The sequence below is a fragment of the Acipenser ruthenus genome, chromosome 24, assembly GCF_902713425.1.
Source record: "Acipenser ruthenus chromosome 24, fAciRut3.2 maternal haplotype, whole genome shotgun sequence".
Classification (NCBI taxonomy): domain Eukaryota; kingdom Metazoa; phylum Chordata; class Actinopteri; order Acipenseriformes; family Acipenseridae; genus Acipenser; species Acipenser ruthenus.
In genome coordinates, this window is record NC_081212.1 from 28,099,304 (window position 1) to 28,115,927 (window position 16,624).

Genomic DNA, 16,624 nt, shown 5'->3' on the forward strand with positions numbered 1-16,624 from the left:
AGAGGCTAAATGTACTCTCGGCAGTGTTGAGTGTAGCCCTGTGTGCCTCGTTTTACATCATTGCTGGGGCTTAACAGAAGTGTCAAGAGCCAGGTTATTGTGAGTCATATTCATGAAAGCGCTATAGGACACTCAAGGCATGCAGTACTGCCTCCTGTGTGAGCTGCCTTTTAAAACACAATCTCGATTGTTTTTAGACTTTCATGTCGTGGTTCATTATTAACCTGGGCATTGATCCCAAAATAATGCCCCTACTGGCTGGTACACCAGCCTTGGGACTGTCTTCTGAACACCATAATGACACGCTGCACCCCAATATGGCGTAGAGAGCAGGTCCACTCTGAAGAACTACAAGTAGATGGATAGGTAGATGTCTGTAATTAGTCTCTGAACATCATGATATAGCGAAACAGACTTGTGGCATAATATATGTCAAATGTCTGTCCTCTTGGCACTTTACTGTAGTGTTTAATGAATGCATCGAAGCAAGCATTCTGATACTCTGCCTGCACAGAAGCTGTAATACTGCGGGTTGAGAAACACTTTCAAAGAATGCAGGGTCACTCAGGGATACGCCTGATGCCTTTTCCAAGCATTGTATTTTTCAGTATGCAATGCTTGTTGTTTGATGTTTAAATGAATAGCTTAATAATTAATCAATGTCATCGAATAGCCTGACATTACAGTGTACTTTATCCTGCACCAGAATGGATCTCTCTCTGTCTCCAAGGTGTAATAAGCAGCTATCGTTTAGAACCCAGTAATACAACACAGAGCGGGCCCATTCCCACACCAATAACACACGTCTCCAGCAATGCAATTACAACATAGTGCTGTTACAGTATTGAAAGCATGTGAACTCTGTATGTCATTAAGACTGGGAAGGAGAATTGACATGGGGATATTCAGTGTTATTTGGCTAGCTAACCTTTGCCATCAACAGTACCTGGCAATACATATTGTATGATTGCACCAGAATGATCCCATATGCTTTATGCTTTAGTTTGATGGTTAACCTCAGGTTTAGCTGAACAATGTAACCTTATTATCTTGATGGGGAAATCCATTTGTGTGTGGCTTTCAGACAACATGCAATGAAAGTTCTCCATTATCAACAAAGCTCTTCTGGACCATCTGTCTTAACTCTTGTCCGCAACACCGCTTGATTGACTTGTTTTTTTATCTCCTTGTCCAAAAGTAATCTTCTCTGTAAGGCCAGTGCAAAGTCAATAAAATAAGGAAGGGTTTGAGTAATGAAGCTGAAGGCACACACTGCTCAGGATGGGAGAGGGGTGGGGGCGATACAGAACCCTTAAGAATTGCTTGGTTGCATATCGGACTGCAGACTGCAGGTGGAACTGGAAGATTCCCCAGTTTAATAATGGATTGAGTTGAGCAGACTGGTTTCAAAGTGTAGCTGGAAACACAGCTTTACTGGCACCGATCAATCAGATTCAATACAACTTTGCTTTCCTTCCCACTTGATATGTCAGTTTACAAAGACATAGATTGCAGTAATAAGTTGTGCTTCCACCAACGTTTAACCAGCAATTTCAATAAGTAGGTTACTCTGCAGAAAAGGGGTGTCATGGAAACAATTATACAGTAGTTATGATCCAAACATGGAGAGTATTTCAGCAGCATTTTATGCTTTCTTCTTTGCATTTTCCATTTACATGCCACAGTATTAGCCTGTGGTTACATTTCAAAATCAAGACCACTTTTCATTATCCCTTGTATTTTCTATCATTATCCCTTGTATTTTCTATCATTATCCCTTGGCCATTCTCTACCCACATTAGTGATGTTTTAATTATAAATGCTGTCAGTCCTCAAGCCCACATGCAAGCAGCTTCTGCTCAGTGAGAGGTCCTTATCAGCGGGCCTTGCTCTTGGAACAATGCCCCCTGCCCACTCGGCCTCTCCACACTCCCCAGACTCACAGCTCCTTTGAAGCTGGAAGGCTGAGTAAGCATGTCTAAGCCAGGGCTCGAGCCCCCTGGATTTTCAAACGGCAGTCGAGGGCTCTTATCATCACTAGCCCACCGATGCCCTCCCTTGCCACTCAACTGAAGCCTGTTACGCTCTCTCATTTCTTTCCTACATTTTCATTAACGCGTATTATGGATGCTTGTTGTATCACCAGTCTCAATTGGGTTCCGTTGTTTTACAAAATGTTTCTATTTTTATAATTATTTGAAAGAGAGTGGTTGAAAAAAAAAGCAAAAAGCCAATATAAAATGTGTTTGTACAGCATTCTTGTCATCAACCCGGGTGTCAAAACAGTTTTTTGCTTATCATCAGACATGCTTTGTGTTCATTTTAATGCAAATGTATGTACTGTGTTATGTGAAATGATTTTCCAAACCACATGACCACATTGTAGAAAGAAAGAAAGAAAGAAAGAAAGAAAGAAAGAAAGAAAGAAAGAAAGAAAGAAAGAAAGAACCTCCCTCTTCTTTTAACATCTTGGATTCTGTGGGTTATTTCATTCCCGCAGAGATCCACCTACATATAAAATGAAAATAATCTAAATCAGTTTTAGTTTTACCAAGACTGACTCAACAGAGGTGTATGTTTAAACATTGCAGAAGCTCTGTGCAGTTCTCTGACCCTCCTGCAGGTCTGTGTTCTTGAGTACTGTTTTTTTACAACACGTGACAGTTATTTTTATACATATGGATATTGTATTTAAATGCGCCATATTATTTGCAGGTTTACTGCTTGCTCCTCACAAAATGCTTACAGTCCTGCCTGGCATTACTTAGCAAAGGGCTGATTCAGGATGCGATGGGTCTATCCTGCACGTTCCACCCCCTGCAGATATTGCAACAAATCAGGATGACGCAACAAGGAGCAGTATTTGTCTAGAGTAGGCAATAAATCCATTTCAAATCAACTAAAGAAGTTGTTAGTTGGTGTGTCTATTTTGTTTGTTTGTTTTTATCCTTCATAAAAAAGCACAAACAGCATCAATTGTGTGTGTTTACAAGGTGTGTAAACATCGATAATTGAGCTAGTCTCAGAATGACCCATTTTATCATTAAGGGCTTTTAGTTTGTTTATTTACCAATTTACAATTGACCAAATAATTTGACTGGCTAGTGACTTTTGATATTCCGCACCTACAGTGCACATTTGGGATTCAAAAATCCTTTGCAAAATCCAATCTTAAAACTGGGGTTACCAGCAAAAAAGACGAAGCTGTCAAGTAAGCTTCTATTTATATCAATTATATAGGCACTACACATATTCCTCACCAGGTGGCGCCGTTGAGATGGAACAAAATGCCTAATCAAGCTTTGTTACTCATATAACCTGAGAAGAAACGGATCTCTCAAAACACCACAGCATAGAACCATAGTCAACTATCCAACATCTGATTATGGTACCTGCCGATGTCATAATGTACAATGCAATCGACTTTTACCATATGTAGATAGAGAGATAGATAGAGAGAGATAGATAGATGCATATATATATATATATATATATATATATATATATATATATATATATATATATATAGATAGATAGATAGATAGATAGATAGATAGATAGATAGATAGATAGATAGATAGATAGATAGATGTGGGGGTTTTTTACGAGGTTTTAATGACCACTGGAAAATGTATCTTAATATTTCCATTTTAAAATATCTAACATTTAATGAGTAATAATCGGATGTTCAAAGACAACATGACATTATGCAACAGCACTTTACAAATGTGAAGTTGCGCATATTTGATTTTAATGAACTTTCAATTGTTATAATAATTATTATTACAACTGTAATTATTTATTATTCTGGAGTTTCTATAGCTGTTTTGCTTTCAATACCCAGCGTTAACTATCGCATTCTGACTTTAAACATATCAGTATACATTTCAGATAACTGCAATTATCTTGTAGATTAAACTCCCCAAAATGACATTAGAGCGCACGCTTACGAAATGTTTATGCCAGATATAACACAAGTACTTTGTAAAACGCACCTCTGTTATAACGTTCAAGTGTCTATTTGCTTCTCGACCGCTTTCCATGCGTCTGAAAACATCAGTCCACATTTCAATGCAACCCCATCAGGACCCCCCCCCCCCCCCCCCCCCCCCCCCCTCCCCAACGAAATAATTCAAGTTGCACATTTCTCCTGAAATAACAGTTCCATTAGCCTGTACATCAATAAGCATATTGGAGAATATAGGCACACACATCGCGCGAATAGGCACCGGTCCACCCCTACCTGCTTCTCTAAACATTCCTTGGCTGACAGAGAAGGTTTAGGAGAGGGTGCTCTATCACAAGCGCATCCTTCCAACAGGTACAATCCCGCGGGTCTGGAGCTGGAGTCGTTCTCAAAATAAAACAACATATTCTGCAGCAAAGCGAACCACTTGGTATGCCATTTTGTGTTGTCGGAGCTCTTCTTGCTCAAATAACCTCGTCTTGTGCCATCCTTTTTCGCCAAAAGACCCAGGTAGGTAACATGGCCATCATTGAGTCGAATTCCTTTCTGCATGGTTGTTTCAAAGCCAAGAGGAGAGAGCTTGTTGATCCTTACATCTTCTCAGTCCCAAGCAGACCCCAAAAAGATGTGCAGTCTTAATCAGCCGGACCACTAAGCTGCTGTACACCCATTCACTGCGCTCACGCTGCTGTCTCTGTAAACAACATACAAAAAATCTACAATCCAAAATATGAGCCTTTTATTGGTTTCGATTCTAGATCCCGCATTTCTGGACAGTTCATGTCTTCCGCTCCATGAGTAAAGCGCTTTTAACCAAGGAGGATAACACGCTGTGTGGATTGCAGTTCTGTTGGAAAGTCTCAACAGAATCAGGAGCTCTGTATTGCAGTGAGTGAAGAAGAGGAGTCATGTGACATTTCAGCACCTCGGACAGAGGCACTTCACGACCGACAGCCACAATCACATTCGCATTCCAGTGACCAAAATCTAATAAGCGTAACTTACACGGTGATCGTGAATTCATTTTTTTATAATGCTAAATAATAATATTAATATATATTTTTAAAAAATACCTTAAGAATGAACTCAATTTGTAATAGAATGATCAGAAATCTATACAGATCGTGTAACTTTATTGTAACTGAAACCGGTATGATCTCTTGTTTCATGTATAGGTAGTCATTATCTTGTTCCAGTTTTTAAGAAGCAAGTTTAAAAGTGTTATTCACTTACAGCAAACGATAACCACAATGTGCCCAATTTAGAAGGCCTTTTTTTAAAAAAAATCCAGGATGAAAAAAATATTTTAAATATTAATTTGTAAGATATTACCAACTAAAATATTATCGTTCCAGTGGACAAGTTAAAAAAAACTGCAATAAAAGATGTGCTTATGTAATCGCAATGTAAGACTTGGATCAGCGGTTGTTTTATTTAAAATAAATGACTGACTCGGGATAGTGTTATTGGTGTCGTGATCTTGAACTACAAAACATATTTTGGTGTCTATACCACTAGTGCTAAAAATATCGATAACCCTAATAATTATACAAAAGTGATTCTCAGATACAGAAAGTAGAGCATCAGCGAGCTGACAGAGCAGAGCTGTCTGCTGCAAACCTTCAGGACAGCTCTGCAGATGTATTTATTTATTTATTTATTTATTTATTTATTTATGTATGTATGTATGTATGTATGTATGTATGTATGTATTTTTAGATGCCTCTCGCCCACATAGTTGCATAGATTTTATTACCTAACGTCATGTTTATTTAATGGACACTGGCGCATTATATAACATAAGACAGTCTTGTTTTATATTATAGAGGATTTTATACATGGGTATATTATTATTATTATTATTATTTATTTCTTAGCAGACGCCCTTATCCAGGGCGACTTACAATCGTAAGCAAATACATTTCAAGTGTTACAATACAAGTAATACAATAAGAGCAAGAAATACAATAAATTTTGTTCAAGCAAAGTACAAGTGTGACAAACCACAACCACAATATATATATATATATATATATATATATATATATATATATATATATATATATATATATATATATATATATATATATATATATATATATATATCCATGTATAAAATCCTAAGGACGTATGTAGGTATTTAAACCTGAAACCACAGTTCTTACCAAAACAGTATCCCCGAGCATACGTCCAAAACACACAGTCACTATGAAACAACTTACTGGGAATCTGATGACGTCATGATGACATCAGTGTGAAAGATTGCTGGTGTTTAAGATGGGGCTAAGGGTAGCCACTGTTACCCATACTGGGGATATGTCAAGCAAACCATGAACTCTCCAAAAAGCAGTAACCCTGCACTACATTGTCAACCTGACATTGATTTCATTGTTGAATTTGTATTCATGTTTACTGTAACCTGACATTGATTTCATTGTTGTATTCATGTTTACTGTAACCTGACATTGATTTCATTGTTGAATTTGTATTCATGTTTACTGTAACCTGACATTGATTTCATTGTTGAATTTGTATTCATGTTTACTGTAACCTGACATTGATTTCATTGTTGAATTTGTATTCATGTTTACTGTAACCTGACATTGATTTCATTGTTGAATTTGTATTCATGTTTACTGTAACCTGACATCGATTTCATTGTTGAATTCGTTTTCCTGTTTACTGTAACTTGACCTCTAAGAAAAAACAGCAATTGTCGATAGGTTTAAAGCAGGATTGCTTGTGTTATTTGTGCACTATTACACAGAATGGCAATTTGATTTAAACATTTGCTGGGTTGCTTTCATGGAATCATCATATTGAATACAGTTCAATTGAATTTCATGTTTGTTAGTATCTCTTGTTTTAAGATGCACCATTGTTTACCCAAGTGCAACAGCTTCCTTCTTCCAAACAATTGCATTCGTGTGTTTCTCTATTTGGTTCCACTTCAGGAAAAAGCAAATAAACAGGGGCACTTGGGTATTTTTAATGCCCTGCTTTTCCATGTTTTTCCATTCACGTCTGGGATTTACCATGCTTGTAATGCTAAAGTTTTTCAAGGCAAAGCTCTTTTCTTCATGAGCTTGCTCAGCTGCGCAGGTATACTGGCAGAGCCTGATAAGAGAGATGGGGATGCGTTCTGAAGTTCTTCTATCCACAGCTAATCTGTTTCTTTATTGCAATGTCAGCTACAACTCTGGTGCCACACAGCTAAGTCACAGATTCTTTGATTCTTTGTTTTCAGTGTTCATTGCTCCCGTCATTGTGGAGAAGAACTTTACATTCTGAAGGAACTTCTGAAGGAACCCTGCAGTTCTAGTTCTAGAATGCACAAGAATCCTGTTTTTAAGAGTGTTGTTCCAGGCTGATCTATCACATTGCTACATATAAAACCTTACTCTTCTTATAACCCAAATTGGACCCAAATCAGCCCCCATGGTCAATAAAGAAATCAAAAGGGCACTGGTGATACAGCTTAAGAGGTGGGAGGTAATTTCCTGCTACATGTACTCTTCTCCTGGATCTGTCCTGGTGAATGTTGTGTAGGTTTGAAAATACACCTGCATGGTACCTTGGTACTGTATGTCTCGAAAGGTCCATGTCCACTTCATTTTGACTTTGGGTATAATGCACATTTGATGTATCAGATGGAAGATCCTTTGTGTCTCTGATTGCCAGTGGGTAAGCAGTATTCACATTGATTTTAATCAGCCTCCTGCTGGTGTGGAGTGAGTTTCCTCCCTGCCTTCATTAGCGCTCACCTCTCCGTGGAGACAGCTGGGGTTATGCACCTTGAAAAGGTTTCTCAGCAGGCTCAGCTCCTTCTCGGAAACCTCAATTGCAATATTAAAGCACAGAATGTTCTGCACTGAGGTGTCGTCCAGGTCACAGCTTCATGGGATAATATGGAAAGCATTCTTTATACTAGAAACATACAGTTTGAGTCATTGTCGTGACGTAACAATGCAGCTATTCATATCCTTGCACTACATATTGCAGGCTCTTCTCATCCTGGATCACATGTACATCACTGCTGAAGCCAGCTCCAGGGAAACACAGTCATGCTAGCTATTTACACTGTAGCAGTTTTAGTATTTTACATTCAGGTCTATACTGCTTCTGTTGTTTGGATTTCCTGTGCATATGAAATTAAACCACCGGAACTGAAAAACCTGGAAAATTGTCAAAATAGAGATCATTTAAACAGACCACTTTGGATGCCTCTATTCACACTACTGCATGCACTTTCTCACACAGTAATTGCATTGTCCTTTCCATTCATTATGGGGTCTCTTCTCCAGAGCTTTCCTCCTTCACCTCAATATCACAAGAACGTCAGTGGGGACTGCTAGATGCATCATTGCCTAAAGATTTCATATACAGACACCGCCAGGCTTTTGCAAGGCTGGCATTATTGTTGTAGAAATTAGACACTTATTTTAGGCAATGCTTCAGTGCATCAGTCTGATGGCACCACAGCAGACAGCATGGGGAAGAAAAAGAAGAAAAGAAACCACATCAAGTGTGTGTAACATGCTACTGTTTCTAAAGACGCAGCCACTGAATTCTCCACGGTCACAGTTCAATCCACATGGTTCAGCTCATTAGCATTCTGGTTCAATATTACTAAATAAAGAGGTCAATCGGGGGTATCGTACACGGATCAGTTTGCTCAGTTATATATCAAATAACTTTGCGCAGAAAATCATACCTGGCTATACCGTGGTTAAAGGAAGCTGGCAGTTTGTACGCCCTACTCTCAGGCAGTGTTTTTCTCCAGTCCAGGGAGGCTAGTCTAATTGCATTTAGGCTGAGAGACAAGCTTTGAACTTAAACAAGCTTCGAAAATGAAGCCCATTGTGTTTAGCACATCTGTGTTCAGAACACTTTAAATGAGTCGCCTCTTTTCAATTTCACTCTGGTTACGGGTTCTTCCTTCTATTAGCGTTGGAAAGCTCCCATCAGCCTTGCCCCCCTCCCCTAGGCAGTCCCCTGGAATTGCTTTAGTGTCTGGAGTGTATTTCCTGCTAGTCTTGATGTAATTACTGCTGAGTCTGTGTCCCTGCAACACATCCACTGTGGCAAACATTTTACAGCACTCTGCTTTGTAAAGAATGTGGCTGGCGTGCTGATATTAACCCCTGATATCAGGGGAGGATTATTGTTTTCCTAAAGCTTCGGAGAGGTTCACTGTTCACTCAGACTGTGGCAATGCCTGGGTGGTTTACCTGGGTTATTTATGTACTATTCTGTAAAGTTGCAGATCCTCTTCCAGGGGGTGGGAGGCCGCAGGCTGGGGTCTGGTGGGTTCCTTTGATAAGCTCTCCACAGTACACCTCTGTCTTTATTAACCCTAAGGGGCTTCTTGCAGAAATCTCTCTCGAGCAAGGCTGTGTCAGGCTCATTGAAAGAGCATTGTGCCAAAAGGGCCAGAATTCAACGTGAATTCAGAATCACAATGATATGAAATCATACCACTAGGTTAACTCACAGGTGATTACGTTTCAATTTCAGACACTCGTGATAAAGTGTTTGTGACAAGAGAGGCTATTATGTTATGTATTATGTAGGATGTTTTTTAATCACACTGAACACGGTGGCTGGAAAGCATTTTTTTAAATGTTATTGTTGTACTTACAATGATCCGCTTATCCAAACAAAATGAGTGTGGTGGTAGCATTTTGATTGCCCCTTTGTGCGTTGCATAATTATCCACAAGGAGCCTTTGTGTGCCTCTTCACTGAATCCGATGCCCTGCCAGTGCAGATGTTCCAGACAGTGTCGAGGTGAACCCCAGTTGGGACAGGTCCATGGATGCCCTTCAAGGTCTGAATCTGAGCAGCATTCGGGTCAGCTTGGGTTTCAAAAAACAAAACCTCACAGATTTAATCACGGACGCCCTTCTGAATTTTCAGCGTGTCTAGTCATACTGTAGATGTGTAACACATACTCAGGTATTGCCTCTGAAATCACTTTCCCTTTGTGGATTTGTATTTGACTCCTACAAGCACGGGAGTCCCACGGGACAAATCCAGATTTCCTCTGCAATTTTGGATGATGTTTATGTGGTTTATGCTTTAATAAATATTGTATATGAAATCAATAGACTATAGAAAGTTGCATCTGCCATTATCAGTATCCTACCAGGTTAGTTATGTGCATTGATTCACTTACTGTATAGTCAATCACTGTTCAGACTAGAAGAGTCTGTCTATTCCATTGATCTAAACAGTGCAGATCTAAGTACCAGCCCTGCTTAGATCATTACAATAGCAGCCTAGGACGATCCTAGGAGGTCCCTATTTTAATGATGTAGGCGTTAGATCTGCCGCCCTGGAGGTCATTTCAATAGGCTCTGGTGTGTACTGTATTGCATGTAAAGCATGCAAAGACTCGGCTGCTATGTGTTGTATAATGCAGTAATACAGGCACTCGCAGGATTGTCAAGGTGCCAGCCTGCAAATGCTTCCTGAACCTTACCACTTCTGTATTCCTTAATTAAGCAGCTGTGGAGAGTACTGGTATGCCTGGAAATGCACGCAACAGAACTGTAAGAAGCTGCATCGGCAGTGCATTCCCCAAACAGCAGATCAGCCATCCTGTGTGCTACATGAAGCCCACACTTGCCTGCATGCACAGCACTTGCATTGGTATTTCAGCTCACCAGTTTTGCTGTGTGATACAGGTCTGTCCCTAATTATAAGATAAGCTTGGTTTAGAATTTCCCTGCTCCACTCAGACAACTTCCACTAATTGCTACCTTCTTTTTATAGCACCAGTTTTCGCCTCCATTTTACCACGCTGCCTATTTAAACTCCCTTCTGTATCTTTGTGTTTTTTCCCCAGTTGTGTGACCGATTGATTTTCTTTTTCATATCAGAACAGCAGGGGTGGAGAATGCTGCAGGGGCTTTAAAAAGCAAGAGCATCTCCTTTCTCCAGATTAAAATAAATGAAGAACTATATTCTAATATCACACTGTATTATTAATAGAAAGCAACACTAAGGTTTCAGAGGGAAAAGGAAAGCAAGGGGAGGGGGGCCAGGGAGTGAGAAGGAAGCTGCATTGCAGTAATAATTTCCATCAGAACCTGTCTCTCAGCTCGTTCTCTTCAGATCTTGGAAGCGATGCATTAAATGGCTCCAGGTAATGTTACAGCCCTGTCGACCCCCCCGCAACAAGGGTTTTAGATACTGAAGCACGGCATTGTCTGATAGAAGCCACTGCTCCATTCACATATCTCAGAGCACTGAGGTCCTGCTTATTCATTTACAAGCCTTAGGTTTTAACCCTGGCCGAGCCAATAAGCAACTCTCAGTCAGTTACCAAGATATTGATGCAGGTAATGATGAGATATTGATTGATCAGTTAATAGGAGAATTTAGCATTGTTCAACTGCATTTTAGTTAATGGAAAGAGATTACATATTTTCATTCACATAGGTAATGCTCTTTTAAATCAGTTTGACGAAGCCCATCACCTGACCAGGAGGGACTGCACTGTCTCCTCTGGGAGTGCATAGGGTTTATTATATATAATCTGGTGCTGCTTGGGTTCAGAGGTATGGATTTTCAGGGCTCAGCTTGGATTTACATTAAATCATCTTTGGACAAAAATACGTTTTCTTTGTCTAATAGGAGGGGAGGTCTTGCCACAAGGACATGTCAATCAGATCTGGGAAAGCACTGCATTTGTTCCTGTTCTAATTAACAGTCAGTGCACTAAGCTCTGTAGTGAGAACCCAAATAAAGCAGAGTCACATAACTGTGCTATCTGATTGCAGTTGTGTTGTGTAAGAGAAGAATCAGACACTAAATCCTCACAGTTTCTGTTTCGTTCTGAACACACCCAGATTCGGCATGGTCTAGGTTGCAGCTTCAGGCACACCCCTACATTTGACCATGGTGGATTTGTTAACAGTTGTTTAAAAAAGAGACCTGTAAGAAAGTAGTTTATTGTTAATCATGTTTCCTTCTGGCATTTCTATTGATGTAACCCATTTACACTTTAGTTTGATCAAAATAACTAAATAAATAAAGGCATCTTCACTACTGAGGTCGACCTTGTTTAGTCAAGACCCATTTGAGGGGCTGTCAGTCATCCTCTCCAGTGGTGAACACGCTGGGACCCAGGAGAAGCCTGCCCAGCTGAATAGGAGCCCTAATAAAGGCAATGTGGACGTGCTTTTAAAAAAGCCAGCAGCTGGTTGAAATCTCTTCCCCTTTAGGCAGCTATCTTTCAAAGCCTGACTAGCTTGTTTATTCCTCTTCATGTTGAAAGGAGATAGAACACCTGTTTACAAGACTACTTTCACTCCAAGCTCTACGCATTCTCAAGTTGTTGCAAAACATCAAAGTTATGATTTGCGCTAGATTTGAACGGCGGCTGGTTTGTTCGTTTGCCAGTGTTTTATTCAAGGTCAGATCCTTAATCTGCACTTTTCTGTAACCTCAGAGATAGCTGTGAGCAGTGGCATGGGCACGCTGTGATAACAGGGAGACCTAGGGAAATCTGAAGATCCCATTTGTTTTGGAGATCTCTGTGCATTAGCCACATTACTCTGCAGTAGTTAACCTCCGCAACTAGTTGAACTCAAACCACTACTGTGTTGACTGAATTGGCTTCGGAATTGGCTCAAGGATAAGAAACACCGATCTCCGAAAGATAGAGGGAAGTTAACTACCGTTTGCTTTTCTGAAAACCACCAAATTCATGAACCTTACCTGTTACTTCAGTAATAGTGATTGAAACTGGTTGCAAACTAAACTATTTGTCCTTTTTTTTTAAAAAAAAAAGAAAGAAGAAAGAAGAATCCTTTCGGAACTGATGAAAGCGAATTCATAAAGGATTAGGAAAAGAAGTGCCCTCGAGTGCCGGTCCCCCGGGCTCTTCTTCTCTAAGCTGCTGGCAGCGTTATCCAGGCTCTGTCTTTGACCTTCAGGATGCTTACACCTGGAGAGAAGTCAATGGGCTTCAGCCCAGCTGTGCCTGAGGGTTAAAGTTCAGTGCATTGCTCTCCGTCTGTTGGAAGTGTTTTCTAGTCGCTGCATGAATAACCTCTTCATTCCTGTAGATCCATTGGCATGCATGAGCAGTGCATGTATGGGGTTAGTCCTGCTCAGTGAACTGATCCTTAAAGACTGATTTATAATAAATACTTTAGATTCTGCTTTAACCATTATGTTAACATTCCTCCTGTATTTTACATGAGACAAACCAGTGTGCAGCTGTATAAATTATACTTTTTATATTGGTATTTGAGTTCTGTAGCATTGCAGTAACTTTCTCTACACATGTGTATATGTACATAATTCAATATATTCTATAACCCCACCTCTGTCTGTATTTGTGCAGGAATACAGATTTGTGTAATGATTTGAAATGTTCCTTGATTTGATGACAATAATTACACATTTTCTTTTTGTTGTATTTAAGGATTATATACTGTATTTAAAAAAAAAAAGAAAACGAAATAGGCCAATCACTGGTGAGCGTAAAGACAGACATTAATGCGAAGTGGCGTCAATAAAGTTGAAATACCCAGGGTGCCCTAAGCCTTTCTCTTCCCATCAGCCTCTACAGACATGAACACTGCAGCACTGTGTAAACACGTCTTGCAGTTATGTAACGTGGTCATTCAGTTCAGATGAAGACACCATTCGGATGTATACTGTGCAGTACTGAGCTCTCATTAACGTCATGTTGCAGGGTCATGGGGTATATATTTTCCATGCATATACCGTATTACCTGCACATGACTTTGCATGGGTTTACTATGCATTACCAAAGGTTTATATGGTTTACAATGCGTGGGTGTGTGTGCTTTAGCATGCTTTCACTACACAGCTGCTACACTTTACTACACTTTGCTGTGCTCATACCACAGTGTACCACAGTCGACTTTTATAAGGAGCTGAAGCTGAGAATCGCCGAACTCAGGAAACTGAAATGGTTTTCAAGTGCTTCTGCCTGGGCTGTATTCGATTTCTGGGTCATTTGTATAAAACGCAGTGCATAATTCCTTGAATACATTTTAGAATTGCATTCGAAGGCACTTGCCAATTACGACATTAAGCCCTCTCTTTATCAGACTCTGTATAGCACTTCTCTGTGTAACACTCCTACACGCACCTGAAGTACAACAAACAAAAGCATGCAGCCTGCTCCTACACCTCTGAATATTAAAATATTGCCCTTTTGAACTGTTTCCATGACGAGCAATGAGAAACAGTAGTGTCAGGAGCTAATTAGCTGTCAGGTTAGGGTTGTTCTGCAGTTTAATGGGATCATACATGCAATGCTCAGCACAGTGTTTGTCAACAGCTATTGTACATGCAAAGGTTCATGTTTTTAGATTTTTTATCTCTATAATGTTACTGCCATTCATTTTTTTATTTAATTTTTTTTACTTTTGGGTGTTTGAAAATGGTAATAGATATAATTCTTTCCCCTTGTGCAACTATTTTGTGTATTTGAGAAATGACTGTTCATATGATATTGAGAATAACGTATTGTAACTGTGTATGATGATCTAGTTTGGAACAATTGATGTCAATTGTCTATAGGTGTAATTGAGTTTACTCTGCACTGATCGTGTCTGTCTGTCTGTCTGTCTGTCTGTCTGTCTGTCACACCCAGTGAACACCATAACTATGAATTATCAACACCCTTTTCAGAGCTTTCAGATTGCAAAATAGGAAACTGCTAATTTTGTACACAAAACTGAATTTAGAGGCCCTCCTTCTTTTAGGTTGAAAAGATTGACGACTAGTCTGTCTGCAGGCGGTTCCTACATTACAGTATTAGGAGAACAAGGCAGCCCACTGTACAAGAGAGCCAGGCTAGCTTGCACAGGCAGTTATAGACATGGTATACTTGTCTTTGTTTGCATTACCTCATTTAAACCACAGGGGGCAGGCTTGTATTGACTCCTCTTACTCTGTGTCACATTATGTTTTACTTAAATAAAAATAACGAGACGAAGGGCTGAAGTTCTCAGTCATATTAAATGTCGGAATGTTGCATTTTCATGGAAGCGACAAGTGTTTTTTTCTCTCCCAATAACCGCTGAGGCAGTGCTGGATGCTACAGCAAAAACCGAGTAATGATCCCATAGAGAGCCTTTTGTTCCAGTGAACTGAAATTAGCTGAACTGAAATTAGCGCAAAAAACTAGAAGTGTTTTTTTTTAATGAAATGTATTCCCTGCAATCCTCTAAGAGAGTTTTGATTAACGGATTCACGACATTTAAATTCCAAATCCTGGGGCCGTGAGTGAGCGATAAAATAGCACAAATGGGTTACAAATGAAATGATCTCTTGAAAACGTTTGTTTTGCGTGTGTGTGTGTGTGTGTGTGTGTCTTCCTTGCAGGTCCTCCTAAACAAATCTCCAGCCAGGTGCTTCATTTCTTAAATCCAAGACATCTTGCACTGTAGCTCTTTAAGAGCAAATCCTTGTGATATGGGCTGTGGGATGTGTTATATATATATATATATATATATATATATATATATATATATATATATATATATATACACACACACATATATACTGTATATATTACATACCTGTATATATCATGGCCTTCTAGAGGAGACACAAGGGGAAGAAAAAACATGCTACATCCGCTTGACTGCGCAGACTCCTGTAATCCCAACTAAAACTGACAAGTTACTCTGTGTGGTGAAACAGGTAGGATCCTTCAGCTTGAGAGAGAATTCTTTCTGATTTAGTGACAGCTCAGTGGCACTTCCAGCTGGCTGATCTGATTTTATTACAGATTACATTGATTTTTCCCAGGAAGATGGGCTGTGAAATGTAATTGCATTATACGTTCTCAGTGTGCTTCCTTTGGGTCAGCTAAGGCGCTGTCATTTCCAGAAAGCACCCTGCTGGTCTTGGGATTGGGGGATAAAAGGTTTGAGAGCCCTGCCTTTTGAAATCTTAAAGATTGGGGTGGTGGGGGTAAGCTGCAACTCATGGAGTAGGATTTCATGAGTCATCTCAATCAACGCTAACATAACAAAGCTTCCTTAGCAGTCTATTAACAATTGAAAAGTCAAGTGTGTTTTTGTAGAGCATTCTTGTTGTTTTCACACCATCTAGTGAACAGCCACTATCCATTTATCCAAAGTGGCAGATCGCTAGATAGTGCTGCTTCTTCTACAGTACAAAGCATCCTTTGCTGATCTAGCCTATGTTAATAGAACTAAAGTTTAGCTGAAGTAAAAGCACCTCAACACAGTCAGGGGTCTAGTATCTGAATATCTGAGTCAATTGTAAGAACCAAACGACAAAATCGATCCCCAAAACTTCAACAATGACCCTCATGTTTCAACTACATCCGTTCTCTTTCAGCAGTTTCTCCTTTATATTAATTTCCTGATAATGAACCCGGGGATGAAGCTCATCAAATGCAAAGTAGCTTGATGGGCTTTGATACTCCTCCTAGCAAGTACCTCAGGCCAGCAGGCAGGTGATGTCAATGGAAGCTCTGCAATCACTCACAGACAAAGGACTGAGTAGGAGTCAGGAGCCGGGGCCCAGCTCCCCATCCCCTCTTCAGCAGCACAAAGGGACCCGCGCAAGCATGAAGTCAGGGGGTCTGTTATCTGAATTAACAATCTGCATTAAAACAGACATGTGAAATAAC

General features: G+C 39.8%; 1 protein-coding gene across 2 annotated transcripts in view; it reads right to left on the minus strand.

Moving 5' to 3' along the window:
- Window positions 1-4,874, minus strand: part of LOC131700616 (ras-specific guanine nucleotide-releasing factor 1-like) — a 34,245-nt gene extending 29,371 nt beyond the window's left edge. Inside the window, exon 1 of one of the 2 annotated variants that reach the window (XM_058999109.1) lies at window positions 4,244-4,873. In XM_058999109.1, coding sequence (XP_058855092.1) covers window positions 4,244-4,519 — 276 coding nt within the window. In that variant the 5' untranslated portion in view covers window positions 4,520-4,873. Of the gene's footprint in view, window positions 1-4,243 lie in introns of both variants that reach the window. The other variant, XM_058999110.1, reaches the window with a different exon arrangement.
- Between the last annotated feature and the right edge of the window lie 11,750 nt (window positions 4,875-16,624).